Here is a 20909-nt window from a genome sequence, read left to right on the forward strand (position 1 = left end):
TGGCCAGAGCTAGAAAGGTGCGGAGGAAAGAAGCAGCGCTGAGGTGCCCGCACAGAGCTGGGCGGAGCGGCCAGCACTTTGGAGAAGGGTGGCTGGTGGCAGCGTCGTCTGCTTCCCGTCCCCCGTGAGAAGGGAGTCCCAGGCCCGGGCACCACCCTTAGAGAGTGAGTCCAGTTATGGAGACAGATCGGGGGGACCCCAGGGAGGGTGCAGGGCCCCAGAGTCCCTGGCCAGGCTCCGCCACCGCCCGGCTCCATGGCCCGCTTCTCTGCGCGGCCGTTGGGAATCAAGTGCGAACCTGGAGGCACCCAGAGGGCTGGCGAGCAGCCTCCCCCGTCCTCAGTTTCCCCGTCTGGGCACTGGGGACCTTGCTAGTCTGCCCTCACAAGGGCACGTTGTCATGAAAGCGCTCTGTGACGGAGCCAGCTCCAGGGCACACCGTGCTTTGCCCTCCTGGACGGTTCTGGTGGATTCTTGGCCCCAACGGTCTGAGCAGCAGGGTGGGGAGCGTGGGGGGTGAGCTGGCTCTGGACGTGAGGGGAAAGGAAGGTGCTCACTGGTTCGAGACATGGTTTTCCTAGAGGCTGGGGCCTCTGAGTCAAATAGCTGCCCGGCGGGAGGTGGGCACGAGGCGGGCACTTGACCACCAGGGCACGCGCTGTGAGGAGGGAGGCAGAGCGACCCCTGAGCTGTGTCCAGGAGGCTCTGCGGAGTGGGCTCTGGGTCCCGGGGACGCCACTACACACGGGAGAATGGCGTGGAGATTGGGTTTTATTTTTAGCGTCAGACGCGGTACGGTTCCTGCTCTGAATATGCATGTCCATTCCACATGCGCGCTGCCTGCACCTGCCAGCCACACCTGTTCGCACACCGTCCCTAAGCGGAGAGGACGTGGTGTTCTGCCTTCCGTCTGGGTTGTGCACAGAGCAGTTCTCAAGCTGACCTGGGGTGGTGAACGATCTCTCACATCCCACACGGAGTGACTCACAGGCCCAGAGGAAACATCAGCAATCACTCAGCGTCCCCAGCCCACCGCGCCCGGCCACACCCCGAGCCCCCCAGAGCCTCGGCCCTCGGATGCCCTCTCTGTCCCACCCACCTTGCAGGCTGGGCCTGGACCTGGGCTGACCGCTGGCTTCAGGGCCATGCCCTGTGGGTTTTCTAATAAGAGATGGCTGCCCAGAGGAGGCCAGGGCCACCAGGGCCTGTCCCCAGCAGGTCCTGATACGGACAAGGAAGGGGGCCCGGGGCCCCGGGGGGATGGGAACACGGGGAGAGTGGAGGCTGGTGAGGATGGACTTGGGGCTCGGACAGGAGCAGCCACGCGGCCCGGGCTGCCTGGCGCCGGCTGAGGGGGGACGCAGACCCTCCCGCGGCCAGACGGTGTCCGGCTCTCACGCTTTCCCCAAGCGACGAGAAAAAAGAAAAAAGAAAGAAAGCGACGAAAGTTCCAGGCAGGCTCAGAAAAGTGCTCCTGTGGCACGTGCAGTCCTCAGGGGTCCCACACCCCGGCCCCCCCAGGGAGGGTCCCATATTGAGTTCCCGTGTGCAGTGAGGGTCCAGGGCGCCCCGGGGGGGGGACACACGCTGTGCTCTGGTGGTCGTTCACGTGCGTTCGAGGGAAGGCGTGTTTGTCATTCAACCGGAGGCCTCGGGCCATCCTCGCTGCCCTGCCGCCGCCTCCCATCCCACAGCCCAGCTCTGAGGCCAGCGCTTCTCTTCCAGGGGACGGCTTCTACCTGGCCGTGGGCGGGGCTGTGGCCCAGCACAACTGGTCCCACATCACCACAGTGCTGCAGGACCAGAGGTTCCGGTGCCAGCTCATCGACAGCTCAGAGGACCTGGGCATGATCAGCATCCAAGGTCCAGCCAGGTGAGGAGAGAGCGGGGAGCCGCGTACCTGGGCGCACAGGGACCCTGACTGCAGTCCCTCCGACGGGGACCCGTGGGCAGAACCGTTTCTTGGTCCCCAGTGGGATGTTCCGGTTCGTTAAGTGATCTGGTGACGCTAGAGGTGCCACATAAACCCTTTCCAGAACCAAAGTGCAGAAAAACCCGAAAGGGGAGCATCAGACCGAAGCTTACGGTGAATCAGTGTGTGAGGATTCGGGGGTCACAAAAGGGCCCGTGGGGGTCTCTGGATATTGATCCAGTCCAAGAATCACATACACCTCTGTGAGTAGGCAGATCCAGGCCCAGGCCCTGCTTGCTACCTGAGCTGAGAATAACAGCCTGCTCTGAGAAGTCACCTGCCCCTGTCTAAACACCCCCCCGAACACCTCTGATGATGGTGTGTGGCCGGGTCAATCACTCATTCGTTCATTCTGTTACTGTTTATAGAATGTTCCCACCCAGAGGAACCACAGCCCGGAAGGTCCTCATTCAAGAGGGTCTGAGGCCAAGGGGCCCCCGGGCAGGTGTGCGCTTTGGGAAGGTCCCTCTGGCTGGGCGGCAGAGGGGGAGACCAGGGGGCGGGGGACAGTAGGTGTTAAAAGCCACCAACTGGCCCCTGTGGTTTGCCAGCCCCGTGCCAACATCTCCCGAGCTGGTCCCGGACTGGCCGCCTCCCTCCCAGGCCGAGTTGTAGCTGCTTTGTGGGCAGCTGCTCGGGGTCACAGGGCAGACGCACAGTGCGTGCTTGCGGACAGGCGAACGGAATCTGAGTCCGCCGTGAACTTGAACTGCCAGGTGTTTGATTGCGGGCTGCCCGTGGAGACCCACGTCCTTAACGAGGACATTTGGGCAAAGCCCTGGAGGAAACGCGAGACCAAACCTCGGAGCGGTCAGAGGGGACAGCAGGTGACCGCCCCTGTGGCGGGAGCTGCTGTGTGTGGTGGGGGCGGGGCGGCCGGAGCTCTGGTCGGAGGGCGGCGAGGCTGCTCCTCTGGGGCGGGGGTGGGACTGGACAGGGGGACTCCTCTTGGGCTTTGAGGGGGTCTCTGATGTTGGACCGGTGTGTGAGGGACGGCGGCGGCAAGGGGAAGCAGGGATTTTGAGGAGAGGGTGATGGGCTGGGTCTCCACGGTCAGTGGGTCAGTGGATGAGGACTGCAGGTTGACCGCTGCGTTTGGCACGCCGGTGGTTCCTGTGGACTTGACAAGAGCCGTCTGAGGGACAGCTGGGTGGGCGCGCGCGAGAGGAAGTGGGGGGTCAGTGCCGAGGAGCAGACGGCGGTGCAGCCCGGGCGGACGGCCGGGGACTTGGTGAACAAGGGCGGTGACCGATGGCCCAGCACTCACCCACATAGAGCCCTGGGCCTGGTGGGTGGGTGGGTGGGTTCCATTTTCTGCCCGAGGTGAGCCCACCCTCCACATCGCAGGGGGCCCTGCCTCCTGAGCTCAGGCCTGGCCCTGGGCACCTGGGGCTTCAAGGGGTGGTGGTTATTTTTAGTGAGGGGGAGGTGGGTGGGCAGGGGAAGGAGGGGAGCCAGACAGACAGATCAAGGCGCCTTGGGAGACAAGCCAGTGTCATCCAGCCTCATTAGAAGCTGTTCCAGGTGGGCGAGTGACAGCTGTCACAGCAGAGAGATGAGCCTTCCTCCTCCTCCTCCTCCTGGTGACGCCTTACCTCTCTCCTCCAAACTATTCTCTCTCCTTCTCCAAAATAACCCAGAGTTTCCTGAATGAATGACAGTGTGCCCACCGCCACTGACCAGGGCCGCGCTTTCCGGGTTATGTGCATAGAAGCGTCTCCCACGGTGCCCGGACCGTGGGAGGTGCCCTGTGGCTGGCGGGCTGGCGGGCAGAACTTCAGGGAGACATCCCCTAATAGGACCACGAGGCCGTATGTGGCCACGGAGCCCTTGAAGCGCGGCCGTTGCAATCTGGAGGTTTTCATTGTAGTTAGCTTAAACTCCAGCGGCCACCAGGGGCTGGCGGAGACGGCATGGAAGTAGAGATCACTGTTATGATGACCCAGGTGTGTTTCCTCGCTGAGGGCTCACAGGGGCCTTGTGAGGTGGCGTGCCGCCCCCCTGGAGCAGAGGAGAGCACCAGAGGCCAGGTGGGCTGAGGGGCATGAGTCCAGTTGCTGAGACTTGAACCTACCCGTCTCTGGCCCAGAGCCCCGTGCTCTGGCGCTACCTGCTGGCAGCCTAGGGGAGGGACAGCCACCTGCTCCCTAGTGGGAGCGCGCTCAGTCGACGGGGCCACCTGGCCGTCTTCGCCCGGTTGACATGGGCTGGGTTGGTACCCTGGAGCTGGGATCCCCTGGTGCAGCTGAGCCCCTTCAAGCCCTGGGGCTGGTGGGGAAGACACTGGGGCAGCCCTGGCCCCAGCTGCCCCTGGGTTGGTCAAGGACAGGATGTGCTGGGTCTCTCTGGGTTCTCCGGCTGCCACCACATGAGTTCCTGGGAAGCCGGGGGGTGGGGGTTGTTACATAAGAACCTTGGCCGACTGCAGCATGCTGGGAACCTCGGGCCGGCGTGGGCGGGCAGCTCCTAGCACCGTGGGGGTGGGAATGAGGCCACCCTGCAGCCCCAGCACCTCCGGGAGCCCCTGTGGGACAGACGCGAGGGGCCGTCTCCCGTCTGTGGGAAGCTCGCCCCGCACCCCAGCACCTCCAGGAGCCCCTGTGGGACAGACGCGAGGGGCCGTGCACCCCAGCACCTCCGGGAGCCCCTGTGGGACAGACGCGAGGGGCCGCCTCCCGCCTGTGGGGAGCTCGCCCCGCACCCCAGCACCTCCGGGAGCCCCTGTGGGACAGACGCGAGGGGCCGCCTCCCGCCTGTGGGGAGCTCGCCCCGCACCCCAGCACCTCCGGGAGCCCCTGTGGGACAGACGCGAGGGGCCATCTCCCGCCTGTGGGGAGCTCGCCCTGCACCCCAGCACCTCCGGGAGCCCCTGTGGGACAGATGCGAGGGGCCGTCTCCCGCCTGTGGGGAGCTCGCCCCGCACCCCAGCACCTCCGGGAGCCCCTGTGGGACAGAAACGAGGGGCCGTCTCCCGCCTGCGGGGAGCTCACCCTGCACCCCAGCACCTCCGGGAGCCCCTGTGGGACAGACGCGAGGGGCCGTCTCCCGCCTGTGGGGAGCTCGCCCCGCACCCCAGCACCTCCAGGAGCCCCTGTGGGACAGACGCGAGGGGCCGTGCACCCCAGCACCTCCGGGAGCCCCTGTGGGACAGACGCGAGGGGCCGCCTCCCGCCTGTGGGGAGCTCGCCCCGCACCCCAGCACCTCCGGGAGCCCCTGTGGGACAGACGCGAGGGGCCGCCTCCCGCCTGTGGGGAGCTCGCCCCGCACCCCAGCACCTCCGGGAGCCCCTGTGGGACAGACGCGAGGGGCCATCTCCCGCCTGTGGGGAGCTCGCCCTGCACCCCAGCACCTCCGGGAGCCCCTGTGGGACAGATGCGAGGGGCCGTCTCCCGCCTGTGGGGAGCTCGCCCCGCACCCCAGCACCTCCGGGAGCCCCTGTGGGACAGAAACGAGGGGCCGTCTCCCGCCTGCGGGGAGCTCACCCTGCACCCCAGCACCTCCGGGAGCCCCTGTGGGACAGACGCGAGGGGCCGTCTCCCGCCTGTGGGGAGCTCGCCCCGCACCCCAGCACCTCCGGGAGCCCCTGTGGGACAGAAACGAGGGGCCGTCTCCCGCCTGCGGGGAGCTCACCCTGCACCCCAGCACCTCCGGGAGCCCCTGTGGGACAGAAACGAGGGGCCGTCTCCCGCCTGCGGGGAGCTTACCCTGCACCCCAGCACCTCTGGGAGCCCCTGTGGGACAGATGCGAGGGGCGTGCACCCCAGCACCTCCGGGAGCCCCTGTGGGACAGACGCGAGGGGCCGTCTCCCGCCTGTGGGGAGCTCGCCCCGCACCCCAGCACCTCCGGGAGCCCCTGTGGGACAGACGCGAGGGGCCGTCTCCCGCCTGTGGGGAGCTCGCCCCGCACCCCAGCACCTCCGGGAGCCCCTGTGGGACAGACGCGAGGGGCCGCCTCCCGCCTGTGGGGAGCTCGCCCCGCACCCCAGCACCTCCGGGAGCCCCTGTGGGACAGACGCGAGGGGCCGCCTCCCGCCTGTGGGGAGCTCGCCCCGCACCCCAGCACCTCCGGGAGCCCCTGTGGGACAGACGCGAGGGGCCGCCTCCCGCCTGTGGGGAGCTCGCCCCGCACCCCAGCACCTCCGGGAGCCCCTGTGGGACAGACGCGAGGGGCCGCCTCCCGCCTGTGGGGAGCTCGCCCCGCACCCCAGCACCTCCGGGAGCCCCTGTGGGACAGACGCGAGGGGCCGCCTCCCGCCTGTGGGGAGCTCGCCCTGCAGTGCAGTCAGGCTGTTCTCAGTTTGTCTGTTCACTGAACGCCCCCCTCTCTGCGCTGGGCATGCCAGGATAGGGCCCTGTTGGCACGGAGCTCCTGGTTTAGTGGGGTACAGCCATTGTGGAAGCACCCTGGCAGGGAACACCTGACCTAGACTCGGGGAGGGCTTCCTGGAGGAGGTGACAGCTGAGCCAAGATCTGAAAAATGACAACGGGCCGGGTCAGGGGTAGTGGGTGGGAGTGCGGAGAGGACAGGATGGGTGCACTAAACCTGGAGGGAGGTGCCCCGGAAGTGAAGGTTTTCGTGGACACGGGGTGGTCACAGCAGTCCATCAAGCATGAGAGCCAGACTGCTGGGCACGGCCCCTGCCCTCAGGAGCTCATGCACCAGCCTCCCGTGGGGGGAGGCGGTGTTCGATGGCGGGGTAACTCCCGGGCCTCGGCTCGCCCGCCCGAGGAAGGAGCCCCTGAGAGCACTCCTGGGTTGGAGCTCACCGGACGCTGCGGCTTCTTCCCCATTGCCGCCAGGCACAGCCGTCTCCTCTGCCTGTGTTTGGGGTGCGTCCGTCTGCTCCACGAGGACAGGGACTGGTCCTGCTCACTGCTCGTCCCCAGAGGCCTCCCGGCACAGGGCAAGCACTCAGGAGCGCCCACAAGTGTTTGTTGACTGACTGACTGACGGCCTTTGTTCTCGCTCACAGCCGGGCCATTCTCCAGGAGGTGCTCGACGCAGACCTGAGCAACGAGGCCTTCCCTTTCTCTACCCACAAGCTGGTGAAGGCCGCCGGGCACCTGGTAGGTACCAGCCGTCCCCTCGGCGGCGAGTGGCAGCCCACATGCTGCAAGGGAACAAACCTGGGGCCGGGACTGGGAAGTCCCAGTGCCCTCGGACAAGCCACTGACCTCCCAGGGCCTTGGTCCTCGCTGTGAAGTGGAGACCACGGTCGTGACCACTGGCTGTCAGGACCTCCACGGGGTAGTGGGTGTCAGCCGGGCATCAGCCAGGCTCCACCCAGGGCCGGGCACACTGGGGCTCCGTCCCATGCTCTGCCAGGAAGGCACCTCAGCCTTGCCGCCTACACAGCCGCCCACAATGTCCCCCTACTCAGAGCGCAGGGCCACCCTCCCGAGTCAAGGTGACATGTTCTCTCCTCTGTCCCTTGGAGTGACAGGGCTGGGCACAGCGAGGTCCCTGTGCTGCTCCAGCAGGTCCCTGTGTCCTCCGAGGAGGCACCTGTCCCCTGACATTGTGGGTGTGGGAAGAGGAGGAGTCATCACCGCAGGGGGGGAGCACTGCCAGTCCCCAAGGAGCAGCCCCACCCCTCTAGGTCAGACGGTCTAGGACCCGGGACCCAGAGCATCTGAGACCACGGATGGTGTCAGGACGCCGTCTGACCCGGCTTCCCGAGACCCCCGGGGGCCAGGGTCCTGGTCCAGCTCTGGGTCCTCACGTCTCTCTTCTGGGCTTCCGTGTCCTTGTGGGAAGTTAGGGACCGTGATCTCCACTCTGACTTCCCCAGGCCAAGGGGAGGGAGGAGCAGACAGGAGAAGTCACACCAGCCACTGTTTGCCGCGGGCCCTACTCTGGCTGTTCCAGGCGTGTGGACAGGCAGATCGTGCCACTCGCCCTCACCACAGTGCAGGAGTTCCCGTCACGGGCGCCAGCCGCGGCACGACTGACAGTTTGGAACAGATCTTCTGTGTGGGCGCCACGGGGTGTTTGGGGGCGTCCCCGGCCTCCACCCGCTTGATGCCAGGAGCTCCCCCCAGTTGTGACGACCAAAAGTGTGTCCAGATGTGAGCGAGTGTCCCAGAGGACAGAATCGCTGTGGACAGCCCCTGCCGTAGGAGTGCACATGAGCAGGGGTGGCAGTCACACTGCCAGCGGGCACGGCAAGTCCGTGTCACCCTGGGGTGGGGGTGGCTGTTTCCCCCGGTTGAGCTCAGAGAGGTTGGGTGGGCTGCCCGAGGCCGCCCAGCCCCTAAAACGTGAAGAGCTCCACTCAGATAGGTGTCAGTAAAGCGGACGTGACCCCAAGGCCAGGGCGGGCAGACAGACAGACAGCCCTCTCTCCTCATGTTACGCGTTCCTCTGGGGCTCGGGCGGGGGAGAGCGCGAGAGGAGCTGGCTGGTGGGGAGCCGTGCTGGCGGGTGCAGGGGTTGGAGGTCGGGATGAGTCTGGGTCCTGTTAGCAAATACACAGCGATGACATCGGCGAGCAGGCTGCCAGGGGGAGCGGAGATAAAGGCCGTCCTGCAGAGCGAGCCGGGCTCCGCTCCCGCCGCTCTCTCCGGAGGCCGTGCTGGGGCAGCAGGAAGCTGGTGGGGGGGGGGTGTCTCTGTCTAGCTTGCTTCCTGTCCTTGGTGCAAAGCAGCCTGCTGGGACCAGAGAGGGTGGACGTGTTGAGAGAGCAGCACAGCTCAACCCCAGGTCCTGGTGATGGCACCAGCCTCCCCCCACCTCAGGGCAGGTGGCCGCTCAGGCCCTCTGGGCCCCATGGGGTCCGGACAGCGTCCAGCCTCGTCTGGGACCGGGGTTCTGGTTTGTGACGTGGGCGGGGGAGCTGCGAGGCTTGGCCCCCTTTCAGCCTGCGTGTGGTTCAGGGGTTTGTGGGGAAAGGACCAGGTGGGAACACTTCCTTCTCAGCCAGGCGCTCCGATGAGGCACCTGGACTTGGTCTTGGACGGGAAGGAGGGGGCCCCCGCTGCCTCCCCGCCCCCGGGGCGGCCCTGGCTGCCTCCCCAGGCCTGGCTGGGGCCCTCTGGCTGCACCCCGGCCTGCAGGGCCCAGGAACCGGGCTGGGGGAAGCAGAGGCCAGGCTCCAGGGTGAATCTCTCCCCAGGGTACCAAGCAGGCAGACACGGGTGGGGGCACCGGGGATGGGGGTGGGGGGGCCCCAGGTCAGTTTAGGGGAGTGGGGTTAGGACGTGCCGGGTTCCTCCTCACTGTCTCCCCCAGAACTGGCTTCCTGGTTTTGTCAGACACCAGTATAAACGTGTGTGTGCATTCCTGTTTCCGTCAACCACGCCGTGCTGGGCCTGGGTGCGACCTCCCCCCACACAACCCCTTTGGGCGCGACCCTCGACCTCCCCGAGTCCACCTGGCATGGGGTGGGGGTTGCTAAGCAGATTCGGGCAGAAGCTGACGTGAAGCTTGCCCGGGCATCAGTGTTTGAGTGAAAGTCTCGGTGCATTTGTCAAAGAGGACGAGTAAAGGAAGCCTGAGAGAGGGAGAGAGACGGAGGGAGAGCGAGGGAGGGAGAGGAAGAAAGGGAGGGAGGAGGCTCCGGGGGCTTCCTCCCATCTTCTCTCCTGACCTCTGACGGCGAGTTTTAACACCATCGAAGCAGGATCACCCCACAGATGCGTTTGCGTGCCTTCCTTCCCTTGTGACATCGCAACCCCACTTCTTGTCCTTCTGAGCATTTTCTGAGACGTGCTCTGAGTGCCTTGACACCCTCGGTCATCTCTGTGAGCACCCGTGCATGGGCGCTGGGGCCACGCCTTGTCCTCGGAAGAGCAACTCTGACCACTGACCTAAGACAGACTCCCCAGAACCGGGGCCCAGAGACAGCCATTCCGGGCCCCCGGGCCCTCGGCAGTGGGTTTGGTACTTCCCGTCCTGGGCCTCTTTGGGGGGGGGGGGCAGAGGCCTTTGCAGAGCTCCCCGCCCCCGGAGACTGCGAATACCCGGCCAGTCTGGGTTCTCCATGAGTGTTAGCACCTCATTCTACCCTGAACGATCTGTGGTCGATGCTGACCTCACCCCCCCCCCGCCCCCGCCAGCCCGGCTCTGGAATGAGTGCCGGACGTGTGTCCGCACTGCGCAGGCCCTGGGGGCCCTGAGATGCAGCTGCAGCACCCCCTCCAGGAGCGTACGCCCTAGCTGAGGTTGGGGGTCGGGGAGGAGACGGCAGCCCCAGCCCAGCCTGCCCTGGAGGGTGGCCTGGGTGGGGGGCGGTGGGCCACTCCCCCAGGAGCTAATATGGAAATGAGGAAGGTCCCAGAGGGACAGTCAAGGTTGGCAAGAGAAAAGACAGGTGGTGGAGAGCCCGGTGACTCAGGCCTCTGGGTGGGGAACGGAGTGCGCCCTGTGCCGCTGTGAGGGCCTCTGCCCTAGGACCGCCCCCAGGGCCGTAGTTGGTAAGCCAGGGCCCCAAAGCAGCTGGCCCCACACTCCTGCACAACACCCACCCCACTGCCTCCTCCAGCATTCCACCCCTTTCCCCGCAGCATTTCCCATCCCACCTCCTGGCCCCGTGCCAGGGCTAGGGGCCCAGATGCCCTGGTGTGGCCAGCGGAGACTCCTCCGTCCCCACAGCCTTGGCCGGAAGCCCGTCCTGAGGGCCTGGGGAGCGGGGACGCTGCCTCACTCCTTAGGAAGACCAGCCACGCGGACTTAACATCATCAGGGCTCAGAGGGGGCCCTGTGGGGTCACGACGTACTTGAGGTCGGAGCCGGGTCAGCACAGAAATCAAGGGCTCAGGGGCAACGTCACCCCAGTGCTCAGTGGAGCTGGGCGCTGGCGGGCCTGGCTTCCGATCAGGGCTGCCTCTCCAGGCCTCAGTTTCCCCGTTCGTAGCACCCAGGTGAGACAATGTCTCCAGTCTTTCCTGGGCTGTCCCACAAGTCTGTGCAGACATCCTGAATTGTGCCGGATCCAGGGGGGAGGGGGAGGGGGTGGGGGTGGATCTCACATTCCCCTAAATAAGATCTTGTCTTGGCTGCGGCACGTGTTGGCACCCTCTCCCTCAATGTGAAGAGACGCCGGAGTGCAGGGCCGGGCCAAGTATTTATGGGAGATGATTGGATTCCAGCCAACCAGATGCAGGAGAGGAATGTGAGCGCCTGTCTAGTCGGGAAGGCCTCCTGGTCGCAGCGCACAGAGCGGCGAGGGCCCCGAGCGCAGAACCGTGGTCTGGGCCCGAGGGGGGTGGGCGGGCCCCTGCCACTGCCCACCTGGGACCCACGCTCGCAGCCACTGCGCAGGTGGGTGACCCCAGCCGAGCCAGGTCCCCCCACCTGAACGGAGTCATTGTTTAGCAATAATTCTCCGAGATGCTTGGATCAGCTCCAGGCTTCCACGGTCTGACATTCCTCGAGGAAGAACAGAGGGCGGGAGATGCTGTCCCCCTCCGCAGCCAGCTGACCAGATGTCCTTGCTTGGCCTCCAGGCCATCGAGGTTCCCGGTGGGAAACATTCTCCCGGTGTGGCCGCCGAGGCAGATGTGGTCGTTCCCGGCGATCTTGGCGAGGACAGGCCCCCTCCGCAGAGCAGCAGGCGCCGGGCCGGAGGCTCAACACGGAGACGTGGCGATCGAGCCGTTTTTCTCCTGAGAATTAGTTTCAGGTCGGAAGGAAATGGAATTTCCCGTCCTGACGGCGTGGAGTCGACCATCCGGGGTGGAAGGTTTGCCCGCCTGCGGGCGTTCTTCAGACACCAGGGGCTCCCGGACGGCGTCAGGGGCTGCCTTTGTCAGTTGGAGTTTAGCCACTGTCCAAAAACTCGCTTTGCACAATTTGTACCCATTCGCCGTGGCCCTGGGGGTACGAGGCGGGGCGGGGGTGCCGTAAGCCGAGGAATCCGCAGCCTCGATTCGAGGTGCCCCGTGGTGGGCAGCGGTGTCTGCCTGCTGCGAGTGTCAGGACAGGGTGCAGTTGGAAGGGGATGGTGGCGCTGAGGAGCCCTGGTACGTGTGTGTCAGAGACTTCAGTGTCTCCTCCTTGCAGAACCAAGTCCTTTCTCTGCAGCGAGTGCTGGACGCCCGTCTCTGCGGGCCCCGTTGTCCGTGGGGGAAGGCAGCGTCCTTCTGGGGGAGGACCCATAGCTGCCGTTAGCCATTAGCCGTTTGAAACCCAGCTGCAGGCCCACCGGGAAGGTGTGTCGTCCTCTGAGGAGTGTCCAGGGCGTGATGGTGGCTGACCCAGCATCCCATAGGCCAGAAGGGGAACCCCAAGGGTGGGGCAGTTTCCATGGAGCTGTTTAGAGCCTCAGAGAAAGTCAGGTTTGTCAAATGGGGTTTGGGCATCACACCGTTCATGTATTCTTAGTCTTGGAAGGTTGATTTCTAATTACCATTCTCACCACCATCACCACCTCCACCGTCATCACTGTCACCATCACCTCACGTTAGCCTGCTGGACCAGACCACCGGGAGAGATTGTACACCCTGTAGCAGAACATTTTTTTTTTTTTAATCTTTTTTTTTTCTTTTTTTCTTTATTCATTTTTAGAGAGAGGGAGAGAGAGAGAGAGAGAGAGAGAAGGGGGAGGAGCTGGAAGCATCAACTCCCATATGTGCCTTGACCAGGCAAGCCCAGGGTTTTGAACCAGCGACCTCAGCATTTCCAGGTCAACGCGTTATCCACTGCACCACCACAGGTCAGGCCAGAACATTTTTATTATTATTTTTCCCTGAAGTAAGAAGCAGGGAGGCAAAGAGACAGACTCCTGCATGTCCCCCCGTCCTGCACCCGACCGGGATCCACCCGGCATGCCCACCAGGGGGCGATGCTCTGCCCATCTGAGGCGTTGCTCTGTTGCAATCAAACCCATTCTAGCACCTGAGGTGGAGGCCGTGGAGCCATCCCCAGCGCCCGGGCCAACTTTGCTCCAGTGGAGCCTTGGCTGTGGGAGGGGAAGAGAGAAACAGAGAGGAAGGAGAGGGGGAGGGGTGGAGAAGCAGATGGGCGCTTCTCCTGTGTGCCCTGGCTGGGAATCGAACCCAGAACTTCCACACACTGGGCTGATGCTCTACCACTGAGCCAACCGGCCAGGGCCACAGAATGTTCTTAGAATCGAGGATGTCTTCGGAGCCTTCAGAGGGTTTTTTAAAAAATGAAGATTCTCTGAACTGATCACCAGCTCTTGCTTCTTCCCTCTCCTCCGGGTATGGGGCCCCGGACACCCCCGCAAAAGGCTGCAGATGCGCTGATCCCTGCCCATCGCCTGTGTCTGGGGCCTCTGGGAATCCTCTCGTATAATATTTAAGGGGTGGCTGATTTTGGTGGATGGGCCTGCTGTGTCCGGGGGTGCTGTTACGCAACCAAACGCCCTGGAAACTCGTAGAACTGCCATGAGCTGATGTGATTTGAAAAGGTTGGACATGTTGGCCTGCGTCTACGGGCACATCTGCTCCAGCCTTCCTGTGGAATTTACCCAGAGAGGCGCACTCCAGGCTCGGTCTGATGACGCACACGCCCGGAGCGCACACGGGAGCGACACGGCCCCCCCTGCACCGGGCACCCGCGTGGCACCCGCGTGGCCTCTGATCCAACCTGAGGCAGGGACCCCGCTCCTCCTTGGACTCGAGCCATCCCCAAGGAAAGCTGGTGGGAAGTCCGGTGATGCGCCAAGCTTGGCATCAAGCTCCCCACCCCACCCCAAATCCATATATTACTGCAACCTGGGCATACCTCCTTCCGCTCCCAAAATATGTGAGGGGGTCAGGAGAGAGCACGGTGTGGTCCTGTGGCTGAGTCCACGTCCGCTCTCCTTGTCTCCTGCCACTCAGGACATCAGGCAAGGACACATTTGCAGTCCTTCTGGGCTGTAGATGCCCACCCACGGAGAAAATGGTGTGTTTTTCTGTTTTGTGTTGATCGTCTTGACCATTTTTAAGCACATGGCTCCGTCGTGTTGGACACGTTCACACTGCAGCCGTGCGCAGTTGTTTTTACCCGGCAAAGCCGAAACTACGTTCATCCAACTTCCACCGTTCCTCCCCTTCCCCAGCTCCAGATGGCCACCATGCTTCTCTCCGTTTCCGCGAATTTGCCTGCTTTAGAGACCTCGTGTCCGTGGAATCACACAGACTGTGTCTTCTTGTGACTGGCTTCTGTATTCAAGGTGCAGCTGTGGTATAGCAGGTGTCGGAATTTCCTTCTTGTTCATGGCTGAGTAGTATTCCATCATGTGCATGTACCGCACTTTCTTCATCCATTGATCTGCTGCTGGACCCTTGGGCTGCTCCCACCTCCTGGCTGTTGTGAATAGTGATGCTGTGGGTGTGGGTGTGCAAATATCTATTTGAGATCTTACTTTCAGTTCTTTTGGCTATGTATCCAGAAATAGAATTGCCAGACAGACGGTAGTGCTATTTTTAATTTTTCAGAGAACTACCATCCTGTGTTTTGTTGTAGTTCCAACCTTATACATTCCCAACAACTATGCCCAAGGGTTTCAATTTCTCCACTTCCTTGCCAACACTGGTTATTTTTTTTGGGGGGGGGGGGGGGGGTTGTTTTTTTTTTTTTTTTTTTTTGTATTTTTCTGAAGTGAGAAGTGGGGAGACAGAAAGACAGACTCCCGCATGCGCCCGACCGGGATCCACTCGGTATGCCCACCAGGGGGCGGTGCTCTGCCCATCTGGGGTGTTGCTCTGTTGCAACCAGAGCCATTCTAGTGCCTGAGGCAGAGGCCATGGAGCCATCCTCAGCTCCTGGGACCAATTCGCTCCAATTGAGCCATGGCTACAGGTGGGGAAGAGAGAGAGAGAGAGAGAGAAGTGAGAGGGGGAAGGGTGGAGAAGCAGATGGGCGCTTCTGTGTGCCCTGGCTGGGAATCGAACCCGGGACTTCCACACACCGGGCCGATGCTCTATCACCTGGCCAACCCTGGCCAGGGCGGTTTTGTTTGTTTTTAAGAGCAGCCATCTGACTAGGGATGCAGTCAGATCTCATTGTGGTTTTGATTTGCATTTCTCTAATGAATAGTGATACTGACCATCTGTTCATTATGCATATTGGCTGTTTGTATATCCTCTTTGAAGAAATGTCTGTTCAAGTCCTTGACTCATTTCTCAATCAGGTTGTTTGTTTTGTTGTTGAGTGTTGTAGAAGTTCTCTCTATAGTCTGGAGAGTAAGCCTGTATTGGATAGATGACTTGTAAAGATCATCCCTTCCCATAGGTTGCCTTTTCACCATTGACTGTATCCTCTGATGCACAGATGTTTCCACATTGGATGCAGGCCCCGTTACAATGTTTCTGCTTTTGTCCTCTTTGCCTTTGGCATCATATCTAAGAAATTATTGCCAAGTCCAAGGTTATAACGCGGTTTCCTCTGTATTTTCTTCTAGGAATTTTACAGTGGTAGGTCTTACATTTAGGTCTTTAATCCATTTTGAGTTCATATGTGCATGTGGTGTAAGATAAGAGTCCCACTTTGTTCGTTTGCACACGTGGATATTCAGTTTCCCAACATTATCTGTCGACGAGCCTGTCCTTTCTCTAGTGTGTGTGGTCCTTGGCACCCTTGTTGCAGATCACTTGACCGTAGACACAAGGGTTTTATTTCTAGGCTCTCTTTCCTTTTCCCGTTGGTTTCTTTGTCTGACTTTATGCCAAATACCACACTGTTTTGATTAGAGTAGCTTTGTTGTAAGTTTGAGATCAAGAAGTTGAGTTCTCTAGGCTTGTTTTTCTTCTTCAAGATTGTTTTTGGCCATTTGAGGTCCCTTGTGATTCTATATGAAGTTTAGGATCAGTTTTTCTATTTTTGCCACACACACACAAAAAATGCCATTGGGATTTTGATAGAGATTCCATGAAATCTGTAGATTTCATTGAGTAGCGTTGCTGTCTTCCAATCTGTGAACACGGGACATCTTCCCATTTATTGATGTCTTCTTTTGTTTCTTGTACCAAAGTTTTGTCCTCTGCAGTGTACAAGTCTTTCGCCTCAGTGGCGGAGTTTATTCTTGATTCATTTTTGTGTGTGTGGCAGAGACAGAGAGAGAGACAGAGAGAGGGACAGATAGAGACAGAGAAGCAGGAAGGGAGAGAAATTAGAAGCATCAATTCTTTGTTGCAGCTCCTTAGTTGTTCATTGATTGCTTTCTCATATGTGCTTTGATGGGGGGGGGGCTCCAGCAAAGTGAGTGACCCCTTGCTCAAGCCAGTGACCTTGGGCTCAAGCCAGCGACCATAGGCTTCAAGCCAGCGACCTTGGGCTTCAAGCCAGTGACCTTGGGCTCAAGCCAGCGACCATGAGGTCATGTCTATGATCCCACGTTCAAGCCAGCGACCCCACACTCAAGCTGGTGAGCCCATTCTCAAGCCAGCAACTTCGGGGTTTCGAACTTGGGTCTTCCGTGTCCCAGGTCCACTGCCTGGGACAGGCTTAAGTATTTTATTCTTTTCGGTGCTATTGTAAACTGGTTTGTTCATCCATTCCCTTTTCTGACTGTTCTTCATTAGGGCATAGAGACACAACTGATTTTTTGCGTGTTGATTTTCATTATCAGGCAACCTTACCGAATTTGTGTATTTCTTCCTACAGTAGTTTGGGGCGTCTTCAGGGTGAGAAAAGGGGTTAAGCAGAGCCTGGTGTAGGTAAGTCCTTCCTGATGACCGGCGGTGCCGTGTCTCCGTCCCCTGCCTGTGGTTCCCATAGGAGTGCAGGGCTCTGCTTTACAAGGGGGGTTTACCTGGGGCTGCCTTTTGAAGCCCACCCAGGCCAGCGCATACCGGCGGGTGGCTGAGCCAGGCATTGGCCTCCCCATGTTGGAGCTCACAAGCCCCGGCCGCTCCCCACGTGTCAGATGGGGGTACTGAGGCCGGGGGAGGCCGGGGGAGGCCAGCCCAGAGCCCGTGTTCCAGACAGACGTCCTCATACCCGGCATTTTCCTTTTCGGGAAAGTCTCCACTGCTTTAGTGGGGACACATGAGAGACGTCGTGAGAATCGGTGATTCTGTGAATGGACAAGGGTGCCCGGCGTTCCCTAGACTTTCCCTCGCTTTGCCCAGAAGCAGAGGTCCGTCTGCCCCTGCCCTTCTCCTTCACTCGGGAAGCGTTTATTCAGCGCCTCTGTGGGCCAGACCCGCGCGTGGGGTACAGCCGGGAGTCAGACGCCGCCGCCACCGCCTCTCGCTGGGCTTCTGGGAGCCGGGGGAGGGGCTTCATCCCTTCCGTGGACCCCTGACTTGGCCAGGGGCGCGTGTGTCTGACTCCCACTCCTGGGGCTCTTCATGGGTGAGTTTTAAAGAGGATTTTTTCTGTTTCAAAACAAAATTGGCCCTAAGCCGGAGGCTCCTCGGTAAGCTGTCTAAAATTAGAACCTCGTTGACAAGGCAGTCTTTGTTGCGGCCTCCGGCTTGCACCAGGGAAAGCGGGAAAATGTCAACAGTATACTTTCTGTGTCGATTTTGAGTTTTTGGAGAGGCCGAGGGGCAAACAGCAACCCAGAGCAAATCTGTGAGGTTGCACGAGCTTTCAGAGCCCAGCCCCTCTGCGGCAGCGCGATTAGTGTCAAGTTTGTAAGGAGCGGGTGCAGCGGTCGGGGGCGCGGCCTCCACTCTGGGCGTGGCCTCCGCTCCGGGGGCGCGGCCCCACTCTGGGCGTGGCCTCCGCTCTGGGGCGTGGCCTCCGCTCACCTGGGCGGACATTATCCGGCCCGCAGCTGCACCTGGAGGACCTGGCGACTCAGGGCAGTGCTGGGATTGGCGCCTCACTCCCTGTGACCTCTGTGACTGGCTGTGCTCTCTCCGTCCCTTCTGGGAGTGGGATGGTTGTACGAGCTGAGCACCCACCCGGCCCTCACCCATGGGCACAACGGGGAGCTCAGGATTTGCCTGAAGGTCTGGAAGCAAACACCAGTTAGTGGGTATCTATCTCAATGACATGCCACCAAACCCAGTGTGTGGGATAAGACACGTGCCGCTGGACGGGAGTCACCCCATGCTGGTGGTGGCTCCCATGCAGCTGCTCGCCCGGTCTGCGGGTGTGAGGGATGCTCACACCCAGAGACCAGCTGTCCCTGCCAGAGCTGCCCCGTGCTCGGGCCAGACATTGGGTCCTAAATCCAGTGACAAGTGTCTTGATAAGGGACAAAGGCAAGACAGACACAGAGGAGAGGCCATGGAGAGGCCATGGGATAATGGAGGCAGAGCTTGGCATGGCACAGCCACGAGCCAAGGGGCGCCAGGAGCCGGAAGGCCCGGAGGCAGGGGGAGCACACCCGGCTGACACCCTGCGTTTGGACTTCAAATCTCCAGCGCTGGACGGGAATGCGTCTCTATTGTTTCTAAGCCGCAGAGCTTGGGGTGTGTCATGGTGGCCCCAGGACATTCAGTCAGGAGCGCTGAGGCCTGGAAACTGCATGTCCCCTTTCTCCCACTTGCGACCCTGACCACCCCCGCCCCCCTTAGAGTGCTCCTGGGAGCTCTCTGTGGGAGACCCCACATTTGGGTGGCGGGCCAGCTAAAAGTAATGGTGACAAGGGAACTGTCCACCCATGAGCAGCAGTGAGCGGGGCCCCGACCAGGGCGGCCTGACCCCAGCCATGTGTGCGTGGTGACTGTCCCCCCCCCCAGGTTCGGGCCATGCGGCTGTCCTTCGTCGGGGAGCTGGGCTGGGAGCTGCATATCCCGAGGGCGTCCTGCGTGCCCGTGTACCAGGCCGTGCTGACAGCAGGGGCCAAGCACGGCCTCGTCAACGCGGGGTACCGGGCCATCGATTCGCTGAGCATCGAGAAAGGTGGGTGCTGGTGGGCCAGATCCCGGCCGGAGGCAGGGAAGCTGTTGTTCCCCACGTCTGTCTGTCCCCCTCCTGCCCTGTGACACTCCCCCACATTGCTCGTTTCCTCACACCCCCCACTGCCCACGACCCGGTGTTCCCCCAGTCCTGGGGGACGGCTCAGGCCCCCCTGACACCACCCTCAGACGGGGAGACAGGGTCAGGCGGGGTGTGGAGTCAGTGCCTGGTTTCCTGTGGGCTGTCAGGCCCCCTCGTGAGCCCTGCCCCCCTGTCCCAGCCCGTGGTGCGAAGGCCGGGAGGCTGGCGGGCGCCTGGTCCGGGGGCCCTGAGCTCTGGTCTCCCCCTCCGCACAGGCTACCGGCACTGGCATGCCGACCTGCGGCCAGACGACAGCCCCCTGGAGGCGGGCTTGGCCTTCACCTGCAAACTCAAGTCCACCACCCCCTTCCTGGGGCGCGAGGCCCTGGAGAGGCAGCGGGCCGCGGGCCTGCGCAGACGCCTGGTGTGCCTCACCGTGGACGAGTGAGTATCCCGTGGCCCGAGGTCCACCCAGAAGAGTCGGGTCAGCAGGGCCCATGGGGACGTGGCCAGGGCACGCCTCCCTCCGATGCAGATTTTTAAAAAGAAAGCTCCTGCCAAGCCGCCACTCCATGGGTGGACCCAGGCAGAGGGCCTGGGGAGGGGGACCCGGCCTCGAGCTGGCTTCCCAGTCACTGTGTTGGGACCTCCCATTGTGCTCCAGTTCAGTGCTCCCCACATCCCTCCGGGCGGGGAGACAGGGCGGGGCAGGGCCAGGCAGGAGCCACCGTCCCCACTGACATTCCCACCGGTGTCAGGGACAGGGTGGCTCCTGCCATCTCCCCAGCACGGTGTGCAGAGTCCCTTCCCTGCAGGGACCGATCCCTCTGCTCTCCCCTGAGGGTACCTTTCAACATGTTACTCAGTTACGTCCCTGGGAGCCCAGCCCATGTTGTCCCTGGATTTGGGCACCTGGATTCCACTTGGACTGAGTCACTCTGCAGTGACAGCCCTGCCGGTGTCAGAGCTCTGCCGCCGCTGACAGGGAGCTGAGTAGCGACCGTCTCCGGACGCCAGGGCTCTGGCTTTGCTGATTTGGAGCTGACAGCCAGCCGGCACTGTCTCTCCCAGACTTCCGGAGCTTTCAAAAGAAGTGTCAGGAGTGACGAGGGTGGGAGGCGGAGGGCGACAGAGCTGTGTTCTGTCACCGTCCTGCGGCTTCTCTCTGTTCCTGTCAGGCTGTCTCTGCGTGACTGCTGTTCCTCGCCCCAGGAGCAGCTCGGCTGTGGTTTGGGGGCACAGGCAGGATGGGGGTCCACAATCCTTAGGAGAGACACGGCCAGGACCCCGGCTGTGGAGCCACAGAGAACACCTGCCCTTGGCTCCGGGCCCTGGGAGAGGTGGTGGCCTCCCTGAGCCCGTGTCCCCTCGTGGTGATGGCACGGAGCCTGTAGGACCGGAATGAGACCAAAGGAGATGAGGACGTGTTCACAAAACTTCCCATTCCATCCTCACCCCCCGGACAGGTGGGGCCCGGGCCATTCCGCTCCAGGTCACAGGACCGGGTGGCACCCAGACCTGTCCGGGTCCCTCACTCAGCGTGGGAGCCACAGGACTCCAGTCCACTTCCCTCTCTCCCGCCTGGTGTCTGCCTCTGGGCTCCCAGCTGTCTCTCCTGTGTCTTCCAGAAAAGTGCCCATGTTCGGCCTAGAGGTCATCTGGAGGAACGGCCAGGTGGTGGGCCACGTGCGACGGGCTGACTTCGGGTTCACCATCGACAAGACCCTCGCCTATGGCTATATCCGGGACCCCAGCGGCGGGCCAGTGAGTCCTGTCCTTTGGCCCTGCCAAGGGAGCCCAGGGCGTATATTAGCAAGGACCATGTGACCAGCAGTGGTTGTCCACTGCTGTTGGTGTTCAAAGTCACCAGTAACCTGTGCCACCTGCCAGCGGGCCCCGTGGGGGCATGTGGGACATTGGGCCCTGCCGTGCACATCACGGCTCAGAAGCCTGGAAGAATTAGAATTAGAAGTTGTCTCACTCCTGACACTGCAGGCACACCAATGGCCTTGTTTTTTGGATTGTTTGTTTTTCATTCTTTCCACCAAATGCTGAGTTGCCAGGAGAGAGGGGTCCTTTCATTCCCAGAGCAGAGCCCCCCAGACAT

The 20909-nt window shown here is 61.9% G+C and overlaps 1 protein-coding gene across 7 annotated transcripts in view; it reads left to right on the forward strand.

Moving 5' to 3' along the window:
* The window catches only part of SARDH (sarcosine dehydrogenase), a 57699-nt gene that overhangs the window by 35215 nt on the left and 1575 nt on the right, over positions 1-20909 (forward strand). For all 7 annotated transcript variants that reach the window (XM_066255791.1, XM_066255789.1, XM_066255794.1 and 4 more), the window contains 5 exons: positions 1726-1873; positions 6948-7041; positions 18562-18724; positions 19078-19246; positions 20431-20566. In XM_066255791.1, the coding sequence (XP_066111888.1) occupies positions 1726-1873; positions 6948-7041; positions 18562-18724; positions 19078-19246; positions 20431-20566 (710 nt within the window). The remainder of the gene's footprint in view (positions 1-1725; positions 1874-6947; positions 7042-18561; positions 18725-19077; positions 19247-20430; positions 20567-20909) is intronic.

This window comes from Saccopteryx bilineata, chromosome 2, assembly GCF_036850765.1.
Source record: "Saccopteryx bilineata isolate mSacBil1 chromosome 2, mSacBil1_pri_phased_curated, whole genome shotgun sequence".
In the NCBI taxonomy this organism is placed as follows: domain Eukaryota; kingdom Metazoa; phylum Chordata; class Mammalia; order Chiroptera; family Emballonuridae; genus Saccopteryx; species Saccopteryx bilineata.